The sequence below is a fragment of the Lasioglossum baleicum genome, unplaced genomic scaffold, assembly GCF_051020765.1.
Source record: "Lasioglossum baleicum unplaced genomic scaffold, iyLasBale1 scaffold0021, whole genome shotgun sequence".
Lineage (NCBI taxonomy): Eukaryota > Metazoa > Arthropoda > Insecta > Hymenoptera > Halictidae > Lasioglossum > Lasioglossum baleicum.
In genome coordinates, this window is record NW_027469081.1 from 3,238,046 (window position 1) to 3,264,041 (window position 25,996).

At 40.0% G+C, this 25,996-nt stretch overlaps 2 protein-coding genes across 2 annotated transcripts in view; both read right to left on the bottom strand.

The window, feature by feature from the left end:
* Positions 1-206: 206 nt before the first annotated feature.
* LOC143219256 (short transient receptor potential channel 4) lies at positions 207-15,009 on the bottom strand. The gene is given in 10 exon segments (XM_076445259.1): positions 207-3,498; positions 3,500-3,768; positions 3,844-3,959; positions 4,323-4,574; positions 4,673-4,974; positions 6,611-6,704; positions 6,795-7,077; positions 7,653-8,219; positions 8,586-8,936; positions 14,527-15,009. Coding segments are annotated over 10 exon segments (2,568 nt in total). The 5' UTR covers positions 14,698-15,009; the 3' UTR covers positions 207-3,335.
* Positions 15,010-16,636: 1,627 nt separating this feature from the next.
* The window catches only part of Hh (hedgehog signaling protein), an 86,069-nt gene continuing 76,709 nt past the window's right edge, over positions 16,637-25,996 (bottom strand). The window contains exons 2-3 of the mRNA XM_076444962.1: positions 25,656-25,917; positions 16,637-19,680 (exon numbers count right to left, since the gene is read on the bottom strand). Of these exons, the coding sequence (XP_076301077.1) occupies positions 18,995-19,680; positions 25,656-25,917 (948 nt within the window). The 3' untranslated portion in view covers positions 16,637-18,994. The remainder of the gene's footprint in view (positions 19,681-25,655; positions 25,918-25,996) is intronic.

Sequence of the window (25,996 nt, forward strand, 5' to 3'; positions counted from 1 at the left end):
AATTATATACGCTCTGAAAATTTAATTGAAATTGGTTAATTGGTTTACGAATTATAAACGATCAAAAATGGTAGAACTTGCCACTTTATAGTACACTACAAATTACCACTTTTGATCGTTAATAATTTGCAAACCAATTAACTAATTTCAATGATATTTTCAGAGCGTATATAATTTATACCAGTTGACAAAACACATCTTTTGAATTTTCGTTATTGGCCCAGGTAAAAAAGTTGTAAAAATCAATTTTTACTATTGTTTTTCACAATTCCGTCCAAATGCAATTTGTCAACATATTTTTTACACATCATTTACTAAACTAATTCTTCTAGCCTTACAGAGAAATTGAAGTAGTTTGGTCCATTCATAAATAAGTTGTTCTGATTTAAAGTGTGTGGAATTAGTTTATGCTCCTTACCGTATACATATATGTACTATTTGAATAAATGTTGGAAAAAGAGATTGACCATCTTCTCCTCTTTAACAATTCTTTAACATTTCTCGTCCTCAGTTTTCTTACCGGTATTATTATCAAATTATACATTAGCATGAATATTGAAAGACTAAGTAGAATAGTCTGCGAAACATGTTGATAATACGAGATAAAGCGCAGGAAAAAAGCTGACGTCATGGCTATTTAACGTACTCGAGGCTAGCCACTTCTGTTCGAGTATTGATTGAGGTGCGAAAAGGGTCTATTTCTTGTATTTCCTTCCTTCGAACTTATTTCGTTAGATATATACCCATCTTCTACGGTAGATCTTCAGCCGGATACCAGAATTCTCCTTCTACAAAATTCCAAAATTCGATCAAATTCAAATCTAGCCAATTTCGATGAATTATTCATAGTATCGATTCGATTGCACTGAAAACTGATTTATAAAGAATTTTTATATCAGCTTTATGTTGGCACGTTTGAAAACCTCGAGGTGAGATTGATCACTTTCTGTTTGGCCGTTACCACCTCGCGCGAACATCTTTAATGCCTCGAGAATTAATTCGGAACGGCTGAGTAAACTGCTAGCCGGAGAGAAACTTTTTCAGTTAGTGCTGAGCGGACGACGGATCGCAAGAACCGTAAAGCTCGCGGAAACGAACCAAAACTTTGCATGCAACGCGAAGATTTATGTGCGACTAGAACGTAACAACGTTCGCACTCCAACAACCTCTAACAACTTTACACAGTAAATTTATAGCTCCTGACCAGAATATTCCGGGAGCATATACATCGGACAGATGAAAATTCTCTGAAACAATCCTGGTACATTCTAATACATATGTATATTCTTGTACGAGCTTGTACATGCAAGTATACAGGGTGTGGCCGGACGGGTGGTATAACCGAGCAGGGGGTGATACCACATGTAAAAATAAGTCGAAAAAAAGGAATAACATTTTTTTGTTTGACGCTCCGTTTTCGAGACAATCGAGATTGAAAATGCAGGGAATACGCGTGCTATTGCATAGGAATCGTCTGACGCGTCTGACCATGATGAACCAATTCTACTTTGTGCATATACTCGAGCACGCGAACCTGGCGGAACTTTAAACTCGATTTTCTCGAAAACGAAGCGTCAAACGAAAAAAATGTTATTCCTTCTTTTCGACTTATTTTTACATGTAGCATCATCCCTTGCTCGGTTGTACTACTCGTCCGGCCACACCCTGTATAAATATATGTAGTATATTCTGGTACATTCTTGTATATTCTTGTATATTCTAGTATATTCTTGTATATTCTGGTATATTCTTGTATATTTTAGTATATTCTCGTACATTCTAATATATTCTCGTATATTCTGATACGTTTTGGTATATTCTGGTACGTTCTGGTATATTCTGGTACATTCCTGTATATTCTTGTATATTCTAGTACATTCTAGTATATTCTGGTACATTCTGGTATATTCTTGTATATTCTAGTATATTTTCGTACATTCTAATATATTTTTGTATATTCTGGTACGTTCTGGTATATTCTTGTATATTCTTGTATATTCTGGTACGTTATGGTATATTCTTGTATATTCTGGTACATTCCTGTATATTCTTGTATATTCTGGTACATTCTAGTATATTCTGGTACATTCTGGTATATTCTTGTATATTCTAGTATATTTTCGTACACTCTAATATATTTTTGTATATTCTGGTACGTTCTGGTATATTCTTGTATATTCTTGTATATTCTGGTACATTCTTGTACATTCTTGTATAATTCTTGTATATTCTGGTACATTCTTGTATATTCCTGTATATTCCGGTACATTCATGTATATTCTTGAGGGAAGTCATGTAAATGACGCATTTATTACAATCTTACGCTCGTTGTTCACAGTTTCGTAAAATGAAATAGCGTACGTTCTAGCTCTCGCTAAAAGAAGTTCCCTGCTTCCCTCGGAGAGAAATCGTCGTTAGACGAATCGGCGAGATTGCGAGGGGTCGTCAACCTCTTTATTCATGAGGTTTCTGGACAATTCATCTGGCACACTATCTGCTTATGTCTATACATATGCTGGAACAGGGCTGGTTTCACCCTTGTTGTTGCCGCGAGATGTTTTTCATTTTCCCTTGGAAACATTCGTTCCTCTCCATCTTCGTCATCTCGAGAATTGGAAAGTTCTTCAAGCTATAGACAACGTCGCAACTGGGAATAATGAAAATTTCTTGCATCAAACATTTTGTATTTCTTGATCATTTGTATTACATCCGCATTTCTTTGGACGGATTAACTCTGTTGTTAATATTGCTGAATAGCAATATGCACGAGAGCGAAATAAAAATAAAAATGAGAGACTGCGCTTTTACGGGAGGATTGAATCTGACTTCTTTTTCTCTGGCAAATAGTCAGCAGAAATTTTCCCGTGCTAAACACAGAAATATTGTATTAATTTACCGATTAATTTACCCGTCCGATTAATCGCTCCGCACCGGTGTATGCTAGAACAAAAGCTTCCAATACCAGCTTGAACCTTAATTCTCGGTTAACTCCGCAGATTGGAATGTCCGGCGTTCGTCGTAGCGTATTGAAAATTCATGGAAAATCTCGCAGTTCACTTCGCAGCTCCGCGCGTCTGTAAATCCCCTCTTTGTGTGGTGTGGCAATCTCGCGGAGTGGCCTGACGAACAAAACTCCATTTTACGTGCAAGATTTTTTAAAAAATCCATCTTCTTACTTTGATCAATAATCAATACTTGGCGAGACAATTCAAGTGGAAATAGAAGCTTATTCTCAGAATGTTTATCAAAATTAATTTAACGCGGTACCAACTTTCTCTTAGAAACTTCGCCGAGCTCTTGTATTTAGATATTTATAATAACAATGCAAAGCTTTCTTAATCAATGGATAAAGCATCTCGCAGAACTGTAGTCAGCTCCATAATCTCATTCCTCAACCGTTCCGTATCGTTCTCCTCGGCCTCCTTATTTTTCTTTCGGAAATATCGTTGCACCAGCTGAGACATTACCATAGAGAAGTACCGATCTTTGTCAGATTCCAAAGACTCCTATTAAAAGATCGAAAGGATATTTAAAATATTTATGGAAGTTCATACGATACAGAAACACATGAAATTCTACGCGTAACGTGTTTTGCAGATCTGTACTAACGATGAAGCAACAGTGATTTAGATCCCAGCGTGCCCGTTTGTCTTTCTGCGGTTTGAAAAACAGTTTCACGTACTCGACGATTGGCTTGATTCCAATGAGCGTTGGAATCATATTTAATGGCGGCGGAAGAGCTGTCGTAAGCATGAAATCCACGTAAGTCTGGAAACAAGAGATTCCGAGGAATTATTCGTGGAATTTATGCTGGCATGCTTAACGAGTCATTTGTTTTAGAACCTCGGTACGGCCAAATGTCCACTCTACGATCATGTTTTCCGTGACTTGAGTCATGGTGTTCGACATGCACGCGATTAGCATGTTCAGGATTAGAACTACCACGATGAACGTGTATGCTGGAACAAGAACAGTAAGCATTCTTCATTTAATATAAACTATATTATAAACGATCACATAAAATAGGAGAGAAAAGATTGAGAAACCTTATTGTTAGCACAACAGAAAATATCATTTACTCAATTTTTTCTCTTACTTTTTATATTATAGTTTGAATGCTCGAGCACAATGTAGCACGAGCTTAGCACACACACACACACAAAACTGTTTAAATGATATAATTCAACAAGTGGGGAGCTAACTTCTAGGAGGCAAATTGCAAATTTCCCCGCTGGATTATCTCTATTGGCTTTTATTTCGAAAGTTCGAGCGCTCTCCATTAGCGATTCACGTAGCGAGAAATCGGAAGGGTGGAATATTACCGGCGAACGCGATGTAGCCGATGTTTTGGGTGAACGTGTGATGATTAATGATGCTCTCGTGCTTCGATTCCCCCGGAAGGTTCTCAATTATCACGTCCGCACTTTCCATGGGGCTCATGCAGAAGAACGCCCAGAAGAAGGTCTTCAAAGCGGCCGAGAAGTTGACGAACGAGCTCACTTGTTGCGTCTTGATTTTCGATTCGTCATCGATCTGTACCATTCCGTCGTAGTACTGATAGAGCTTGCACGTGGCTGCAGAAATTCGCTATAATTAACACTAAAGCGATCCATATGTTTCAGCTTATAATTTACAATTTTACAATTTACAATTTATTTAAATTATAATTTACCTGCAGTGAAAGCGAACAAAATGATCGCGTAAAGGATGGCGAATTTTACAACGTCACCGATCATTTTCCCGAGGGATAGTTGCAGAGGGCCCAGATTGTAATCGAGCAGGCAAAAGTAGAACAGTTTCGAAAAAGCCATGATGGTCGCCAGACAGAAAATTCCTTCGCCGACTAGCGTAGGATCGTACATATTCCAATATTTCCTTTCCAGTTCGAGCTGTCCATTTCTATGCACGTCTATCGCGGCTGTGATCCAGAATAGGAAAGTTACTATAAAAAGGAACAGCATCACCATCTCGAACCTGGAACAATTTCATTCTTATTAACCCTTCGAGGACAACGTTTGATATTCTAATAAATTGTCATTTTCTTTCTATATGATGAAAATATTTGTTTTGCATAAAGATCTGCTGTCTAATAATCAGTTTAAAAATATTGTTAGAGTCAGTACGATGGTATCGATGTCGTCTCCGAAGGGTTAATTGTTAACTCTGGCAATTCTGAATATTAGAGGAGGGTGACCTGATTGTAGGATAGATGCCAAATAGTGTGATTAAATATTCATTGTAATTCTGACATTAGTCTGTTCCATCGATTGTCCTTATTTCTGTCTGCCGCTGTAACGTTATATTTGGCGTACTGTGCTCGTTGTGACAAATCATACAGTGATTCACTGTAATATTCAGACGCTTTTAAAAAAACGATAAACCTTTTCAATCTTGGATTATACAATTCGAACTTTTCGCAGAAGTTAGAACAATTCGTTTGCTACACAACATTAACAGAATTTTTGAGGAAAATTGCAGAGAAAATACTGAAGAACTGTAATAAAAAGTTCGTGCATCAATTGCAAGATGCAGGAGCTAAATGTATATTCTTCATTAATAATTTTAATGTGATGAAAATAGTATATTAATACTCTCAAAATCTTTTAATATTTTCACTGTTTTAAATTGCACTTCTTCATTCTTGTTATCTATCTATCTATCTTCTATCTATATGTATATGTATATAAAATAGAAAAGTATGTGTGTATGTATACAGTTAGATGATTGCATAAGTTCGAGCCCGATTTGAAAATAAAATTCAATGGTTAAATTTTAGAGAATACAACTTCATTAACCAATTATAAAGTACACCATTCTTTTCTAATTGTAAAAGATTTAACCATTTCTTAATTTTAATTTAACTTTTTACTAATTTTAATTTTGTATTTTATTTTCAAATCGGGCTTGAACGTATGCAATCATCTGATATGATCCCATCAATCTGATTCTGTAGGCTGTCGCACGTGTGTCCATCTGTCGGGGTTGCAGTTGTCGAAGTGCGAGTCTTTTGCAGGCCGCACAGTGGGACCTTTCGTCCAAATCGGAGACAAAATCAAAGAACTTTCAATAGAAATGAGGTAGAGCGATGAAATTTTTTTTAAATTAAACCTGAAACATTGCAGAATATGGCAAAAATAGGGAGATTATGGTACGAACGTTTTTTAACGTTGAGAAAATTCGTGGAACATGTAGAATTTCAAGAAATCGATTTTGCAATATCCTGAGGTCGTAGGCAAATTTTGAGACCAGATTTGAAATCAGCGTGAAAAAATCTACGGGAAATGAAGTGTAGCATGTTCAAAAAAAAATTTTTCCGCGAGTGGTATTGGAAAAACCACAATTTTCTCGAAATTGTGCAAGTTTAACGAATTTTCTCAACGTTAAAAAACGTTCTTACCATAATCTCCCTATTTTTCCTATATTCTGCAATGTTTCAGCTTTAATTTTAAAAAAATTTCATCGCTCTACCTCATTGCTATCGAAAGTTCTTTGATTTTGTCTCCGATTTGGCACGAAAGGTCCCACTGTGCGCCGCGAGCAGCTAGTAAATGCATAAAAGAGTCTACATAGTAATAGTAATTACCGACTAATTTGACCGTAGATATCGTACCAATACCAATACTTGGAGAAGAAGCGTCTCGGGCCGTGGATGAGACAGAGACGAATCGTCGCCCAGGTATACGAGAGGATATAAACCGCCAGGAACCAAATGTACACTGAAGAAGCAACCGGTGATCAGAAGCCGAACGTGGGGACCTGCTGGTTCGTCCCGATATGTCAACGTCGTCAGTGGGTGGTTTGTATACCGGTGTTAGGCGGTCCGCGGAGCTGATTGGTTTTGTCCGAAGACGATTGCAGAAATACCAGGAACAGGAACACTATGTAGCTCGCGGTGTACGAGATGAATTTGTTAACGGGCGACTGGTAAGACTTCGAGTACCGCGAGTTCGGCATGCAGAGTATGATCGCGAAGATGACTGGGAGCATCACGACACGCAGCATCACGTGTATCCACTTTATCCAGTTTTTCATCACGTACCACTCGTACCAGTCCTCCACCCATCTGCTCTTCATCAACTGGAAATCAATTTGAACGCCATTTTCTTTTATGAGAGCGTATTTAACCCCTTTCACTACGATCTAATTTCAGTGGTTAGAACATTTTTGTAGGTCGTAATTTCCTGAAACAGGAGAAACTATGGACGAATTTTATTATTCGGTTTAAAGGAAATTAATAACATGCATATTTATTCGCAGAATCTTCATCAGGAGTCTAGCAGGATAAAAAGATAAATATTTCTTTTCCAACCTCCATAATTTGCTGAAAAATTACGAAGCGCAAATATCGAAAAGAAATATATGGAGTGCAAGAGGTAAATTCGAGCGTTTTCGTTTTTCTTTCATCTGAATATCTCAATTAACAACCGAGAAAAAAAGAATGATAAAGTTCAGGGTTAGCGACTTCAAATTTTCGAGGATCATCCTTCAAGCTAAAAGCGTATGAAAAAATGGCGTGGGGGTTTTTGAATAGAGTCTGCAAAATATAAAGATGAAGATTGCGAAGGTTGTGCCGCAAGAAACTGTATAAAACCGGTCACCTGACCCCGGCATGCGCGCGGTGAGAATTTGCACACGTTTTATGGATTGTTAACCTGCTGCACGTTGGCGTGGGCAACGAAACTCCTCTGCTGGTAGTGTAGGGCGAATAGTAGGCGCGGGTACACGAAGTTGGAGGAAATAGCGAATCCTGTGGGTTGTTTTAAAATGATCTCCACCTCGTCGATCGTCCTCGCGCAGCTGATCAGCTCGGTCGCGAATTCGGAGACCCTCTGCGTGAAATGAACGTCGTTTGACCGATTGTTACAGAGGAACGGACACCAACCAACCTGTGAAAGGTGTTTGTATTCGTGATAGAATTCTTTGTTCCAGTTGGCGGCTTCCTTCAGCTCGTAAGATATATTGAACGCTTCGAGAATTGGGTCGTCGACCGTCTGGCAAATGTACGCCGGGTTCGTGATCGCTTTGTACGTGAATAATCGCATTTTCTCGATCGTCAGCAAATCGGATCTTTCTCGCTCGCTTCTGCGCAGTCGAACAACGGTATCATTAATTTCATCGAGCCCTTTCGCCCTTCGAGAGACCGACCGCCCTACAATGCAACCCGCTCGAAAACTTTGATTAACCATTGTCCCGCTGCGAGTATTAGTCGCGACGCGAGACTGAAATAATTATTATTGCCAGCTCGAACGAAACTAGCCCTTTCAAATGTTTACGATCGTTTCAACGAGGCTCCGTTAATTAACTTTTGTTCGCTGCTGATTTTATTCAATTTTATTCCAAGAGAATTTTAAGACATTCACGATCGACCCCTTGCCGTGCCATTTTCTTTACAGTCACAGTGATTAAAAAACGTCTTTATCCCGAAAAATGTCGTAGAAGAGAAAAGAAAATTGATATCCTTTGTATGGCTACATTTATTTGAATGCTTGAATATTGATTATAAATGAATGAAATTTGATTTCGTGTAGAAAGAAAGGCATTATATGTTTATGTTTGTTAGACTTCGTTTAAATTTTTCAAAATACTAATCGAAATTCGTACTTGCACTCCTCGCAGATGCAGTTCGCCGGATGCGGCCTGGGGATGTTGTGATGTCTCTTCCTGAGGTAGTCGATCAATTCGAAGTGGCCGCACTGTGCAGCTATCAAGAGCGGAGTCGCGTCGTCGGGAAAATCAGCGCTCTGCGTGACTCCGACGTACTCGAGACCCGCCGTTAATTTGTTTAATTTGTTCAGAATTAGATTCAGGATTTTCTGATCGTCGTTCACGATGGCGTAGAGGTGAGTGTCTCCCGGGTCGATGTCTGGAGAGGACAGCAGATATTCCACCATCGGTACGTCCCTGTTGCGAACTGCGATGTGAAGCGCCGTCACACCCTGCACAGAGCAATTCGAAATTCAATTTTAGGAATCACAAAATTCAATTTCAGGAATCGATCAATTCAAAATACGACCAGAAGAGAAATTGAATGTTCGAGTTGTTATAACTGTATTCACGAAGAATGCATTCACGAAGAAATTATGAAGAAATTTTTGGTAAAGTATCAAACGGCGGAAAATATAAAAAAAGTCCAAGGTTATTATCATATTATTTTCAATAATAAAGAGACTATCAACGGGTGAAATGAATTTTTGTTTAACCGCTGCTTCTCCTCCAATAGATGTAGAAGATCCGTAGCCTGGTAACATGCAGTTAGAACTTCTAACTTCTAACTTAGAAGTACAGAAATCTGTTACAAGTTCGGACGAAGTGAAAATTTCCCGGATCCTAAATTCCGACGCGCCACGATCATTCGCGTTCACGTGAAACGCTCGAGTATTCGGCCGGCAAGAATGTCGCGACTAGTTTCCAGAGTTTCCACGAGTTTGGAATTCCTAGTAGCGATGAACCTCCAGCACTTTTCCGGTTCTCGTGAGATCGACTTTCGAACTTTTCTATCTTCGCTACCCTGTTCTTTTCGGTGGTGTCCCTTTTTGCGCGGAGAATGGGAGGACAAGGTTTGTCGCCCATCTGCGGCGTGTTTACAGAGGCGGCTTCCGACAATGGACCAGGCCCATTGTTAGCCGTCGGCAACGGTCACAATATTCCGTGATATTCTGGCTTTTCGATGGGGCCCCGTGGCGACTAAAGTACACACGCACCGCCGCGCCGCGCCGCGATGCCACCTTGTGATATATGCTCGGTGAAGGGCCATCACCATTCAACAACGCCAGCTGCTTTCACACCCTGACTTCACACGATCTTTGCGGTTTCGAGCTGGGCTCAATACATCATATTAATTAATCTATACGCAATCGGGAACAATACTAAGTGGATACTCTTACAAATTGGAATTTCTTAAAGATGACACACCGAGTAGTTTGCTACAGAGTTGGGCAGAGTTTCGATTAAAATTTTTTAATCGAGATTGATTGATTAATGTATACGATTAAAAAAGGTAATCATTGAAAAATCGACGATTGATTCAGTCGATTGATGAAGTTAATCGTCAATCGTTGATTAAAGAGAGAAATCATCGAAAAATTGACGATTGATTCAATGGATGGATGAAGTTAATCGTCAATCGTTGATTGACAAAAGGTAATCATTGAAAAATCGACGATTGATTCAGTCGATTGATGAAGTTAATCGTCAATCGTTGACTAAAAGAAGAAATCACTAAAAAATCGGAAATTGATTCAATCGATTGATGAAGTTAATCGTCAATCGTTGACTAAAAGAAGAAATCACCGAAAAATCGGAGACTGAATCAATCGATTGATGAAGCTAATCGTCAATCGTTGATTAAAAAAAGGTAATCATAGAAAAATCGACGATTGATTCAGTCGATTGATGAAGTTAATCGTCAATCGTTGACTAAAAGAAGAAATCACCAAAAAATCGGAGACAGAATCAATCGATTGATGAAGTTAATCGTCAATCGTTGATTAAATATTTGCCCAACCCTGCTTTGCTAGAATGAGTCCACAAAAATTTTTGTTTAGATTGCAATTGGTAGGAATCACACCAAATTTTTAAAATTGTTTTCTGAACTTGTTTATCAGCCTGTAACCGTTATATGCACACTGAAAGTTCTATAAAAATTGTTCAACATTGCAATGAAGTACGAACGTTTGAAAATGAGAGCTTAATGATGAAAGTCTCAGATTCTAAGCCTTGTGGGCATTTCGCCCATACGTGCTAGAAATAAATGAGTGGCATACCTCCAGACACACAGGTCAGCCGTAGATATTTCACCGGGAATTGTGCTAGTCTGTTAATCAAATTGGGGGTAGTTTAGTACGACAGAATTTGAAAAATCGTCTACCCACCGCGGTCGAGTAAAATATCGTGTAGTTAGTCACAGGGATATATCACTAGCCGAGAGAGGTTGACACAGAGCTTTCGAGGCTTTGAGCGACGCATTCATTTGCCGGTTTCTTACAATTTGTCTCACTTCCGTTTGATTATTGATTGGATCCTTCGGTTGACACGCGTGGTCGAAAAATGGGCTCCCTCTCGATTGATCGATGGTTTTGTACGGTGAAGAGGTCTCTTCCATTCGTCGAGCACGTGGTTTCATTTTTCTGGCGAAGGGCACCAATCGAATCTCGTAATTTAGTTGTCAATGCGACAGCTTATCCGGTAACATTCTAAACTGATACTTTGTGTTCAAGATTGGTAGACCAAACGGCAGAGAGATATAATTGTTCGAGATTTATTCAATAATTAAAACATCAACGAGAAATAGATTTCCCAAGTAAATCGTGCCGAATCTGTTTCAGAAGTCTAGCTAAATGGATGATTCGAAGAGCGGCGTGAAACAATAGGTTCGCAAAAACCTGTTGGACCAATTTACGAAAATCGTGTTCGTTTCCGAGAATCAGCTTAGGGAGCTTGGACTCGACGGATTCGTCGTTACGTGAACCGAATGCGGGAATATGGAAATCCCTCGGGATGACTGCGGACGGTTCATGGATATTAGGTCGGCCAGCGAAAACGGGAGCAAACGCGAGCGACGGTAGGAGGGGGCCAGCTCGCGGGCAAAGTCGGTGGCAAGGGGATTCCCGGATGGAATTTACAGCGGGACGAGTCATTTGAATAATTTTTATCGGTCCTCGGCTGAAACCATTGTCTTGTAAAGGACGGTCTGAAATATGGCCGTAGATACACGGAGGCAGAGCCAGTCAGCTTCTATCGTTTCGTTTCACTCTCTCTCTCTCTCTCTCTCTCTTTCGGCTTGGAGCCTCTTCTTCTTCATCCTCCCCTTCCTCTTCCTCCTCCTTGGCCACCAGTCCTCTTTCGTTCGCGTTTCTTCCCTTCTTCTTCCTCCAGGCATCCCTCTTCCTCTCGCTTCTCTGGGATCCGAAGGCGGCCGCTCGCTTCAAAGTGAAACGAGGGTTGGGCTTTTTGGGAACCCTGAAGAGAACGGGATGACACGACCAGCACGAGCGCGGGGGAGGGATTAACATTCCACGGGGGGTACGTGTATCTCCACGGGGTGAAGATCCGAGATAACGAGGCCTCGACTTACTTTCGCTTTCCCACTCCGATTCTCAAGACTCTCGCTTCATCTTCTAGCTGAAGAAACGTCTGATCTCGTACAACTCTGCCTATCTTCCTCTATAATCGTTTGATAAGAACAATGCCTCGAGCCATTTGTACGCGAATCCATGTTTAACGTTGCAGTGTTAAATCGAGGAGAATTGTCAAACACGAAGACCGCTGCTTCTTCCTCTTCTACCCCTCCCAGATATACTCCAGATCTAATCTGCACTTCTAATAAAGTGGCATTTTTAAGAACATAGTGTCTTAATCCATCGGTATCAAAATCGTCAGTCAATTACTCGGGTTCTATAACTGAACGACTGCTGCATCAGGAATAATAGAAAAATGAACGTGTCCATAAGAAACGCTTTTCAAAATGTTTTGAGAGATTGCTAAATTTTGTTCGTTCTTCACTTCGGTTCTAAAACGGGTTAGTAATGTAAGTAAATGTTCTGCATCGATGATTGAGAGCATGAGTAGAATAGAAATTGATTTCATCCCTTAACGACTTTGTTCTATTCCGGGAATCCTGCGGGATCAAGTGCTGAAAATAAATGAGTGGCATTCCTCCAGAAATAAGTCAGCCGCAGATTTTTCAACGGGAATTATGCCAGTCTGTTAATCAACGATTATTGTAAAACATTGTAGAAGATTGTAAAACGACGATACGATATTCGGCAGTTTTCTTTTTCGGAAAATTTCTTCATAAATGCACAAAGATCCTGCTAATATTCTTCTTAAACGCTACCGTTTTGGACGGCGTTGCTCTTTGAAACCGAGAACACAGAGGCAGTTCCGTGTAAATCATCGGCTAAGAATGATCCTGAAAACAGGTTGAAGGAAGAGGGACTTTTCGAAAGAGGAAACCGGTAGATTCGGTGAAGCAAAGAGGAAAACGGGCGACGTTGTTGTCTCCGTTTTACCTGGACCTTCTTGTGAATCAACGTAAACGACCGGCACCACTTACGGTTATGTTGTGGGAAACCGGTGATGGGAGATAAATCCGGGGATCTTTACGAGCCGGCCAGTCTCGGAACTGTCTCGGAATCGTTTCTTTGTCGTTCAGCTATGTAGCGGAGATTGGTAATTAATTATTCGGTTTGGCCTTGCTTTGACACATGGCTCGCGATAGACACTGTTAAATAGAAACAGATCTGTAACGGCGATAGCGAGGACGATCGTGGCTCGAACATTTACTTCGCTATGCTTCTTTCTTGTTGTTTCGGATCATTAGTGTTACGGTTGCCAACCGTCCCGGCATTCAAACTGTATTATTATTTTTTTACATTTCTTTTGTACAGAAAAATCACTTTCCAACCATTTTTATCACATTGTCAAATCCGCTTCAAGAATGCTCGGGTTCATACTTCGTTTTTCCACTGATTTTCATTCAATCCGTACACTTAGGTTGCTATCCTTGTCCGTCGCCAGTCAGAATATGCTTCAACTATATGGTCTCCAAAAAGCGTTAAGTATGAAATCATGCTCGAGAGAGTGCAGCATAAATTTCTCAGGTTTTGTGCATATAAGACAAACAACCCAATGTCAATCTTTGATCATGATTACTTGAAAATATTAAACAGAGTCAACCTGGAAACATTATCTGATCGAAGAATAGTATCCGACGTATAAATAATAATATAGATTGTCCCGCCCTCCTCTGAGGCAAATCAATTTCTACGTACGTGATCGTGTTTTGAGAACGAGAGCAGGATTTCAAACTATGAAATCCAAATCCACATATGGAGTAATAAATCCTTTAAATCGCATTATTGCAAGCTCAAACATACTTTATAATAATATTGATTTTTTGAATGGCACGTTACAGGAATTCAAAAAGAAAATTACGCAAGAATATTTGTTAATATCGTACCTGTATTTGTTTAGTTTTGCGCTTGTCCTTTTTTATGTAAATTTTAGGTTAAGACTTCTTTTTTGTTGTTTCTTTCTGTTTTTATCTGTTCTACTGTAAAAAAAACTGTAAACATTTGTATAAAAGGACCTCGGTGCGTGTATAGTAATAATAATAATAATTTGAGACAGTTGGCAACCCTAATTAGTCTTTCTGATGTAGTGATATAATAAATGTGAAATCGAGAATAGTGATTTTTAAGTCCAGTTCGTTCGTCCGATTCGTTCGAGGAAGAGTAAAATTAATGTGCCTAGAATTGCTTTCCTCGTATTTTTCATTTCGAACATTTTTCCGTCTACTGTTCCTTTTTATATACTTGTTTGTATAATTATTGGACTGCGCATGTTTATAGAGTTCGCGAATTTTGTAGAATTTCGAGGAAGTGGAGTCGAATAGGGTTTCATTAAAAATATTACTCCATTGAAAATTTTCAGGAGCCATAAATGCACACAGATTCGCAGTCTAATAATTCTGTAATGTCTATATGCGAATTTCGAAAGCTATTAACAAAGTGAAGGAACCATTACCTGAAAGTTAATGGCATTGATGTTGAAATTAGGGTTGTTATTGAGGAACTGCGCCACGTGTGCCTCATTGCCGGCATGGACGAGATCGAAGAATTGTTTCTCCAGTTCATGCAAGCGCGGGACGATGACGCTGGTTCGCTGTAACAGAAACGAACTTGTCAATAAGAACATTTAATTTTATTTTATTCAAACAAATTTCGCAAAATTATTCGAAAGTTCTGTGATTGTAAAAACAGGAAATTGTTAACCCTTAGCACTCGATTGGTGACTCCGAGGCACACTCGTACATTATTAACACTTTACCTACCGAAAGCCTATTATTAGGATTTTCGATAATTGTGCTGTACCGAAAGAAATCATAGAAATTTTTTTTTACATTACAATCTTAAATGAAACTATTAGATGACGTTATTGTGGGTGCCTTGTTAGTTCACAATGAAAACTGCTGTTGCAGGTTCCATTAAAAAGTGTTTAATCATGTACCATAGACTTTTTAAAATTATGCAATAATCATCGGTCGGTAATGTGTTAAATATGTCGAGGTATTATACCAATTTCACATGAAATTTAGAAGAATCATAGGGAATGGAAATATTCTAGCTAGGAAAAAGTGTTCAATTTTCTAGGTACAATGGCTCCGAGTGCAAAGGGTTAAGAGGGTAGTACACCCTCGATTTGTAACTCGAAAGGGACTAGAATCTTACTAGAAAAATGGGTTTGCGCCCAGACGTTGTTTGACCTTGTTTGAGCCAATTGTGGGCTGGGTGAGGGCTTATTCTAAAGAGGAAGGTTAGATGCAGTGCGCTCCAGTCATGAGATTAACGAGATTATGTTTATATCTAATAATATGATGGCCCAAAGTAGAGAAAAAATCTAGGAAAAAACCCGCAGATTTCAATGCATTTTCTGTCTCTAAAAGACTTTTTTGACTTATGAGATGACTGGAGCGCACTGCATCTAACCTTCCTCTTTAGAATGAGCCCTCACCCAGTCCAAAATTTGTTCAAATAAGGTCAAAGAACGTCTGGGCGCAGACCCATGTTTCGACCCATTTTTCTAGTAAGATTCTAGTTATTTGCTATTTACTAGAATCTTGCTAGATTTTCGATCGAACAAGTGGGTCTGCGCGCATACACTCTTTGTCCTTATTTGAGCAAATTTTGGGCTGGGTGAGGGCTCATTCTAAAGAGGAAGGTTCAGCGCAGTGCACTCTGGTCATCATAGCAGTCAAAAAGTCTTTTGGAGACAGAAAAATGTATTGAAATCTGCGGGTTTTTTTCCTACATTTTTTCTCTACTTTGGGCCCTCATATTATTAGTTATAAACATAATCTCGTTAATCTCGTGACCAGAGCGTACTGTGTCCAACCTTCCTCTTTAGAATAAGCTCTCACCCAGCCCAAAATTTGCTCGTACAAGCACATTAATTGACAACGTTTCATAACCCCCCAGAGGTCCGTCTCGAATTCCGAAATTCTAATTAAACATGCATGTTAGTCACTATCACTCACTCTTTGCAGTGTAATGTTGTCCGGATCAAAGTCCATTCCAGCTCGTGTTTCACTTCTCACTCGGGTAACTATCGAGAGAATCTTCCGTGTGACATGATCCGCTAATATATTGATTGAAGTTGCGCGATTGTTGAAGCTCGAACACAGTTCAGAGCAATTCCTTTTTTCTCAGCTGTATTCATTAGACTTTGTCCGCGTTTCTCAGTTCTTCGCTTATCACAAAGAATACACATACCTTCCTCCGTTAATTGAACGCCAGATCAAAAAGCAACGCAATTACTGAGACGAGCACCGAGTGTTTCATTAAATCAAAGATAAATTGATCATAGCAGCACAAACGAGATTGGCAGTTTATTGACAAGGCGATTGTTGTAGCATATTGTTTCAGCTGTAATTAGCGATGGACATGGGTTGCCAATGGGAACAACGCTCTGTTTCTGCTGTGTTTAATGATTTTAATTCAATCTATCGATGGTGTATATACATAATTTATAATTTGTTTTTTCCGCTACGTACAAATAATAATATAATATAATAAAATAAAATATAATAATATTAATAATAATAATAATAATTACTATAATATAATAATATATAATATATAAATTTCTGGGGGGGGGGGCGGGGGGATAACTTAGGTGTCGATACAGCGACCTCCTTCGACGTGTGAAATAGTTATGTCTGTTTCCCGTTCCTGAACGCCAATTTTTTTCCCGCCGATCTTGAATCGCGATCCTGGCTGGCTCAATTATACAGCGAGGATGGCGATTCGATGTTCCCAAATAGAAATCGAAATTCGTCGTGGAAATTGGTGGCGCGCCGTCGCGGGAAACATGGTCGCCGAGTTTCTCGCGTTTCTACAGAGAATGGATAGAGAATAACGGACTATGTACAACAATTCATTCCCTTTCTCATTACTTTTTAAAACGTTCTTAAACTATTTTCGTCGGCCGGCTCTTTCTCTCGACGAGCTTTTCACCAGGGACGTAATACTTTCCTTTTAGATTCTGTTACTGTAAAAAGGGGGGCCGCAAGCGGGGTGGCGAAGAAGCATCGAACGACGGTGTAGGGATTTTCTGTGTGTTCGCGCGCGTGTCTATAAATTAACGATCTCGAGATGTTAGCGGCATTAGTGTGGATTTATAGTGGAGCTGCGGGCATCGATGATAGCGGCGCGGTGAAAACAAAGCAACATGCGTGACAACATTTCGACACATACTAATGAAAAAGTACATATGTATTTTCATTGTTTTTCTTTTTTCTTCGCCGCACAGCTCACCTCGCTGCTCCACTATAAATCCACCCTTAGAAACGAGAGAAGTTAACGCAGGGACCGATTCATCGATCTCGATCTCTTCGGGAGTGGGGATGAGAAGCGATTAGAAGGGACAGTACGTTACAGCGAACGCGTCTCCGATCTGGACGGGAACATTTTCGAACACAGGTTCGTATGGTTTCGTCGGCCCGTTAACATTTGTAAAGCGTTCCGGATTCAAACGATTAATTGAATGCTCGAAGCAGGCGAAAAATAAACGAGAGTCGGTTTCACTGAAATATCGCGAAACACTTTGTGGCCGTTTGTAACGCTGCCCGCTTTGCTCGCGGATTAACAGAAAATGTATCGGCTCGTTCGGAAAGCCATTTCGTTTTCCCAAGGGAAAGGCACAGCGAATTTTTTACCATTTATGATCTGTTGCGATCTTTCAGGCAACTTGAACCGTAGAATTTCTGTTTTTTATTAGCAAAAAGATCGAGATATTATTTAAAATTGAATTTATAATATCCGATGGTACGTCTTCTCCTTAAACAGCGCGCATCTTTTTCTTTCGCGCGCCACATTTTTACCCTTGCGCTAATCAAAAAGCAAAAGCTGGTGGAAACGCGTACTTTCATTTTGCATATTCGATGCGATGAGAATAAAATACTTGAAAGGTTAGAAACCACACTACAAATGTCAGCTGTCAAGATACACCACGATTGGACCGCGGATGTTATGCATTTTCCAATTTTTGTCGACAAGCTTTAAGAAAGTGCAATGGAATAAAATTCTATTTTTAATGCGAACAGCCTTTCTAACGTGCACATTTTGAACATTCTCAGAAGCCATAAATGTAGAAGCAACGCCACTTCTTCGCGAAAAACGAAATAGAACGACTTGATAGAACGTCGAAACGAAGTGCTGTTATGAATTAGGAATATTTGTTTCTATAAAATCGGCAAAATGTGTCGTCGAGCGAAGGTTGTACAATGATGGACACGTGCCCGTTGCTCAGGACAATTCATTCCGAGCGTGAGTTCCGTCGCAGATCGTCCGAGGACGCGGTTCGCGGCAGTTCGCCGAGGAACGAGGAGGGAGAACAATTATATTATATATATTATACACACGCTACAGTGTCAAGAGAGAAGCTTCGATCCTCTCTGAAGCATCGTTTCACTTGGTTCGTCCTACGAAATCTAGTATACTACACGTCACTCGGTGAACGGTGTGTCACTGGCCAGCAAACTTCGTGTCTCTTGAACGTTCGCGATCCACGTAGTCGAGTACGTTCTCCGAAAGGGAGTTTTCACGGAGAGAAAGGGGGGAAATGGAGGATTCTCCGGCAACCCTCGAACTAGATACAATTTATCGACTATAGTCGTCGGCGCAAAGTCGGTTGGCCGTTCAAGGCCGAGACTCCTTCTCCGTTGGCGAGTACGAGTTGGGAGGTCAGAACGTTCGATATTAAAAAAGAAAAAGAAAATACAGAAAGCCACACGAACGTGTTCTGATCCTGATCGCAACTGATCCTCCGCCTTCGCGTTCTTCGGATAATGACTCCTGTGGATGATGTCGGTGGTGAACGCTTGCTTCGGGGCGCTTCCGCGCAACGAGAGAGGCTAACTGTTTCCCCGGACGCGTTTCACGGCCCGTTCGGTTAAAAGCTAGAAGACTTGTTCTCCTCGTCGACGAGGTTCTCGTCACTGGTAGAGCATCCTCGTAGGCGTTACGTAGGAGGATACCCAATAGAGGAGCGACGCGTACCAGTGGATGCCTTCCGGCGTCGTTCTGACGTCGTTTTGCCTGACATCGGGGTGCCTCGTGTCCTCGAGCACCAGCCTCCTCGCGAAAAACGATTTGACGCTGCTCCAGACGCGGATAGGCATGAACGCCATGTGCGCCCAGTTCTGATTATCAATTACCGCGTAACAGGACGCCACTACGTCGTCTACGAGAAGGGTGCCTTCTGTCGTCAACGGAGCGTAGACACCCTCCTCCAGGACCAATCGGCTGTCCACCACTTTGTCCCATCGCAGACGATGCTCCACTTCGTTCTCATCCGCCGGATCCCTCACCAGGATCTTATCACCAGGCTGCACCCTGCCCGCGAACATCGGCGATCTACCCTCAACTGGCACCAAATGCGCTGGTGTCAAGGTCAACACGCGACCAGACTCCGTCGTCAGCCGCACGAACTGCCTCCTTTCCGTCAACGACCGGTCCAAGAACGCTATCACCTCGCTGTAGACAATGTCCCCGCGGGAATCCAACGCTGCGATACGATCTCCGAGCCGCACCTGGTCCAGCCTCTTCGACACACCGTCAGACGTCCGCACCAGACTCCTTCCTGGGAAACAGCCTCCCGATTTTGCTGCCGACGAGGACTCTGCAAGCAGATTACACCTTGGTTAGAGCTAGGAACTCCTGCGCGTCGCTCAGAGTTGGGCAGTAATTAATTACATGGGTATTTAATTACATCTTCAATTACACATGTGCAACAGTGGACTATAATTACAATAAGAAAACGGTTAAATGGTACAAAACATCAAAATTAGTGGTTTAAAAGAACAATTACACTGAAGTGATTGTTAGACTCAATTACAATTACTGTAATCGTGTTAAGTAATTGGTTGAGTCAAAGTAATTGCAATTACCAATTACAATTACACGTAATTGCAATTTTATTTCTACAATTTCAAGTGATTTTAATGCAATTATGAGTAATTGTAATTGGAAGTTGAAACCAAAATGCCACTAAAAAAAGTAATTAGATACCTACTCAATGGAAATGTCTAAAAAGAACAAACAAAAAGCATATGTTATATATTATCCGACACCAACTTTGAAATGAGGGTCATTTTGAAAAGCAATGATATGTAATCTTTTTTGTGAAATATCAAATAATTAGCTACAAATAAATATTGAATCTTCTTCTTCTTGTTCTATATAATAAAAATCAATGGCTGTTCCTTGGTCACATCACGGGAGAACGGCTGAACCGATTTGGCTAATTTTTTTTTTTAAAGTTCGTTGCAGTCCGAATCAGGTTTTTAGATTTATAAAAATTGGGAAAGTATCACGGAAAAATGGAAAATTCGGGGCAAACTAAAAGTGCTTTTAAAATCATATTTCAATACAACAAAAAAACGAACGTCGTAGCTTTTGATCAATATTTCAATAGAAATTTACATTATCGACGCGAAGCTCGCGAAGCTCGCGAAGCGAGCGAGCAACGACTCCCCTCTAGTGAATAATAAATATTTCCTAACATATGCTTTTTCTTTGTTCTTTTTAGGCATTTCCATTGAGTAGGTATCTAATTACTTTTTTTAGAGCCATTTTGGCGTTAAGTAATTGCAACTACTCAATTACAGTTATTATACTTGTAATTGCAACTACTCAATTACAATTACTTGTAATTGCAGAAATAAGATAATAAGGTAATTGCAATTACTTTGGCTCAACCAGTAATTGTAATTGCGGGCCACAATTACAATTACAGTGATTCGTCAAGTAATTGCAATTACCAATTACAATTACATGTAATTTTATTTCAGGAATTTCAAATTACAATTGTAATTGTAATTGTAATTGTAATTGAAATTACATTTTGCCCAACCCTGGCGTCGCTACATGCAATGTCTTCTGTCTGTGTACAAAGTGACTCGAATTAATATTCAGGACGCTCTAAAATAATGTGACATTTCGAATATGAACTTTAAACGTAAAATTTTCATTTTGTTCAAGATTTATAAACTTGAACTTGTTTTATATAATGTAGCTAAGGAATAAATATCTTGTTTTACTGCAGCAACCGTTCTACAATAAAATTATGGACGGGAGTGTATGTCCCTAAAAGTGTCACAAGAAAATATCACAGTATTGCCAGTAAAAAAGTTTAGAATATCCTTCCATGTGGAAGTTGAACAGGTTTTATATTTTCATGATGTACAAGACGTTACATATGTATCGACGTGCCCATTGTGAATATATCGAAATCGATAAGCATGTTTGATTTTCTCAAGCGAAGGAATATATTTGTCATGCAACGATTTTGAGCCGTATGCGATCGCGTCGTTCAGTCAGGTAATTCGATCGGTCAGCCTCGCATTCAGAGTATCGACAGTATCGGAAAAATTGATCGGGATGATTGAACACGAATGGAAACGCTAGCAACGAGCCATAACCGTGACAAATACCTATTAATCACAGCCCTGAGACCGGTATCGATATAATAGCGTGTATCGTTCGCGAATTCCCCGCGAACAGTCGCGATTTCCCTAGGGAAACTATGTCGCGCGACGAGATTGAGCTACGGCGGCGGGCCCCTCATTTGAATTTAAATTCCTTCGCGCGACACCATCAGCCCGACTTATCGTCGTTTCTTCGCGCGCACGAGCTTTCGAGCTTAGTACACACTTCGATATACTTACGCGAATATTTCCATAAATTTACATTGAGATCAATCACTTTTTAGAAAGTGGAACTACAGAAAAATCGCTTTGTGCTTTTAATAAACAAAATTCTTCACGTCCAGTATTCTTCAAAATTTTATGCTGACAATTGTTTAGCAATTTTTTTAAACTAAGTTTTCTTTAACACGTTTAGTGCCACGTGTACAAATTTGGATGTTGACTATTTTTTGTTAAACGACCTATGTATATTATGAAATAAAAATGGTACTGACTAATTTTCGTTAATGCAGAGAAAAATTCTAAAAGATCGTAAGACTTATTTTAAATCGTAAAAATGACTTTCCGAGCGACCTAATATTTTATAACAAGTTCCACACTGTAGAATATATTTCCACCGAAAGCATGGAGCATTATAAAAAAATACAGTAGGGTAAAGTGCCCAAATATGGTATAGTCGCCTATTATGGCACTACCTTATATCTTGTGAAGGAGAAGTGAGAAAATCCTCAAACAATAGTTTACCATTCTAGTATAGATTTTAGTATCGATCCTCCGCCAGTTGTCTCCACGTGTTGAATATTTTTGTGGTTAGATTTTCGATTGTATCTTTTTCGAGGAAGACAAGTGATTTTGAAATGTTTGAACATATCTGTAGTTTCAGTTTATTCATATTAATGTTTGCCAACTGTTGGTTTGGGCTGAAATGCATTTTCTCTTTGTCAGTAGCTAGTATTATCAGTCCACGTGAAGTTCCCAATATGGCACTACCAAGGGTTCCCTAATATGGGTATAGCTATATTGACATTCTTGGCGTGGGTGCCGAATATGGCACTAGGTGTCATATTAGGGACTCAAGATGTACCGTATTAAGAACCCCTTTCGCTGGAACCTACAAATAACATACCACAAAAAAAATATTTTTCCCAAGCTGTATTAATTTTTGAACAAACTTGACCCCAGAATCTTATAGGGAGGAAATGCATCTACAACTGGTAATTTTTTGGTCGAAAACGAGCATTCTAAAATAATCAAAACATGATATCGACAAAAAGTGGTTCATTAGGCACTCAAGGTGTACCACATTAAGAACCCCTTTCGCTGGAATCTGCAAATAACACACCGCAAAAAAATATTTTTCCCAAGCTGTATTAATTTTTGAACAAACTTGACCCCAGAATCTTATAGGGAGGACATGCATCTACAACTGGTAATTTTTTGGTCGAAAAAGAGCATTCTAAAATAGTAAAAAAATGGCATATTTGGGCACTTTACCATAGATTTGTTTAATCGTCGAGCAAAAACGGCTCGGCACGGAACGCGTCAACAAGAATAGCAGAATATTTTTAATAATATTACACTGTTAGCAGGAATTGTTCTTTTTTGTGAATAACAAGGGATTCATCTTTTTTCGAAATCCGGCCTTGCTATATAATTAACACTTTATCTACCGGAAGCCTATTAAATAGGATTTTCAATGATTCCGCTGTACCAAAAGAAAGCACAGAAATTTTCTTTTACATTGGAATCTTCAATGAAACTATTAGATGACGTTATTGAGGGCGAGTTATTAGTTCACAATGAAAATTGCTGTTGCTATTGAAGGTTCCATTAAAATGTGTTTAGCCATGTGTACCATAGATATTTCAAATTTATGCTATAATCACCGGTCGGTAATGTGTTAATACTTGTTTCTTCCGTTTCTCCTGATTCCCCCTAACCTTGTCGAAGTGCATAATGAGTCTAGACTGCACGGAAATGCATCGCGCCCATATGGATCGATGAGATCGCTTCGAGTGTGTTGGTGGTGCACGTGGGGACGGGGCTTTACGGGTGTGTTTATTTACGCCCTCGTGAAATTCCAAGCGAGATTGTTAGTAGATGCAAATGCCGCGAGACTCAATTTCCATGATCGCTCGGGAGCCGCCGTTTCGCGAACGGTGGATCGGCGACGGGGCCCGACGATCGAGCGCAACCGTCGATAATCGTTCAGGATCGCGATCGACGATGTTTCGTTTCCATGGATTCCTGTCTCCGAATATCGTTCTTTCGGCTCGTATCGATTTCGCGGCGATCGTTGTGCTGGAATCTAATTCAAGCGGACAGCGCCGCGCCTAGATTTATTGACATTTATTTTGAAACCCGAGCCACGGCTGGTCAACGAAACAGGCTGATCGCTCGCGTCCGGTATAGCATACATATATGTACATATTTTTTCTCATGTTTCTTCTTTTCGTTTTGTCTCCGTGCGCGGCGAGTTTGTCGATCGCCGCAGGAAATTCGACCGATCGATCGGTCGTCTTGATTTTTGCGCAGGAAATCGGGGGAATTGCGAAACAGCGTGTTCAGTCTAGGCGGATATTCGATTCCGGTTTTCGTGGATTATCGAATCTGTCGAATCTCCATTTATTAGAATTGATTTACAAAAGTTCCTCTAGTCGCTAGAAGATTCATTGTAGTAAAAATCACACGGAAACACCTCTTTACAAATAAGCACTGTCCCTTACTCTATTTTAGAAATTTACATGCGCAAAGATCCGTGTTTTAGCTGTTGCTAAACTGTGGATCATTAACAAGGAAGAGAATTGCTAATTTCGAAAACATTTAACTGTTCAATCATTTTCATAGAAAGTGCGAACAAATACAATCTGATATTCCGATCCGAGATAAATGTAAATCGTATTCGATTCTGTGGAATCTTGTATTCTAGCATTTTTTGAAAATTTTTAGAAACCATCCACGCACAAATGTCCGCGGTCTAGTTACAATTAATAACTTTATTTTCCAACTAATGGCTCGTTTATCGATTTTTCTGTGTCTTGGAAAATGCACCGAGAGCTCGTGCACTAACGACACCCAGCAGACGACATTCGGAACACTCTTCGAGATCTATGAAAGTCGGTAAAACAGACCGTGTCTTGATACCGGATGAGTAATTTGCACGGCGAATAAATGATTTCAGCAAGGCAGTGGTGCTCAAGCAGCACAATTCATTTCAACAGAGTCCTTGAAAGCCTCGGTACACTTCTCGTGAATTTTACAAACGTTGATTTAAATGATAAAACGATATCTGTCCTCGGTATTGATGTATCGTGGACATAGTGCGCGATTTAAAGAGAAAATAGATGGCCTATATGGCTGCTGATAAAATCAATACGTGACTCCTGCCGAACGTTACTTTGCCGGATAACGGATGGAACAAGCGTGACCAGGCAGAAAATCAGAACGTGATTTCCCCGGGGAATGCGGATTAATTGCGATAATACGTGCATTAGAGGGATCAGCTTCGAAATTACTCAACCATTTATCGCGGCGTGATGTCAGAAAATGCGTTCCATTAATGATGATCCAATTAGTAAATTGGTACTAATTCACAGTTAAATTAAAATGCACACAAGCTGCTAGAATTTTATATATGAGGGAACGAGTTGGGAACATTTGACGTATTCCACGTATTGGAAAAACTTTTATTCTACTGGAATCCTCGGTAAATTGCCCACTAATGGAATAATTGAAATTCGCTGGGAAATGAATCGTAGCTATCGAATCAATGCCGCGTAATACCAATTTACGTAAATAGGAACGTCAACCGCAGTGATTAATTAATACTAGACAGCTGATTCGATGCATTTATAACGAAAATGAGTAGGTGCAATTTAGAATTGTAAACAAATTAGAAGAATTTAGATATTTCACTCCGGGTCGTTGCAATTTCTCGGTGGACACTTTTTATTTTCAGATCCGCTGTCTATTAATTACTTTTCGATTCACGTCGATAATAAAGCGCAAGAAATTCGCGAAACTTGTGTAAATGTGCAAACGAGTTCGGAGCTTCAACAATTAAATTTTCTGATATTAGGATAAGAGAACGTAAGATTTGTTAAAGGAACATTTCAGTTGAGCGAGGCGGAATGGTTGATAAAAATAGAAGAAACTGAGAGATACTGACCAGATTTGACGGAGCAGTGGATATGTGACCTGGACTCGTAATAAACCCAATCGAAACCAGCTTCGACGGCGAGTCTAGCCAACATTCCATATTTCGAGCGATCCCGATCGCTCGTTGTCACGTCGACGGCACGTCCTTCGTAGTGCAACGAATCCGTAGCATGTTTCCCTTCCTCGTCCCATCCTTCCGTCACCCTTAGCTTCACCCCTGGCCACTGGTTCATTACCGAGATTGCGAGGGTATTCAACTTCTCTTTGCACCTCTGCAACAGAACACTTCCACGGTTATTCGATTGATTACAGGGGATGCACGAATCTACATAAATTAATAGTGTCGCGCGG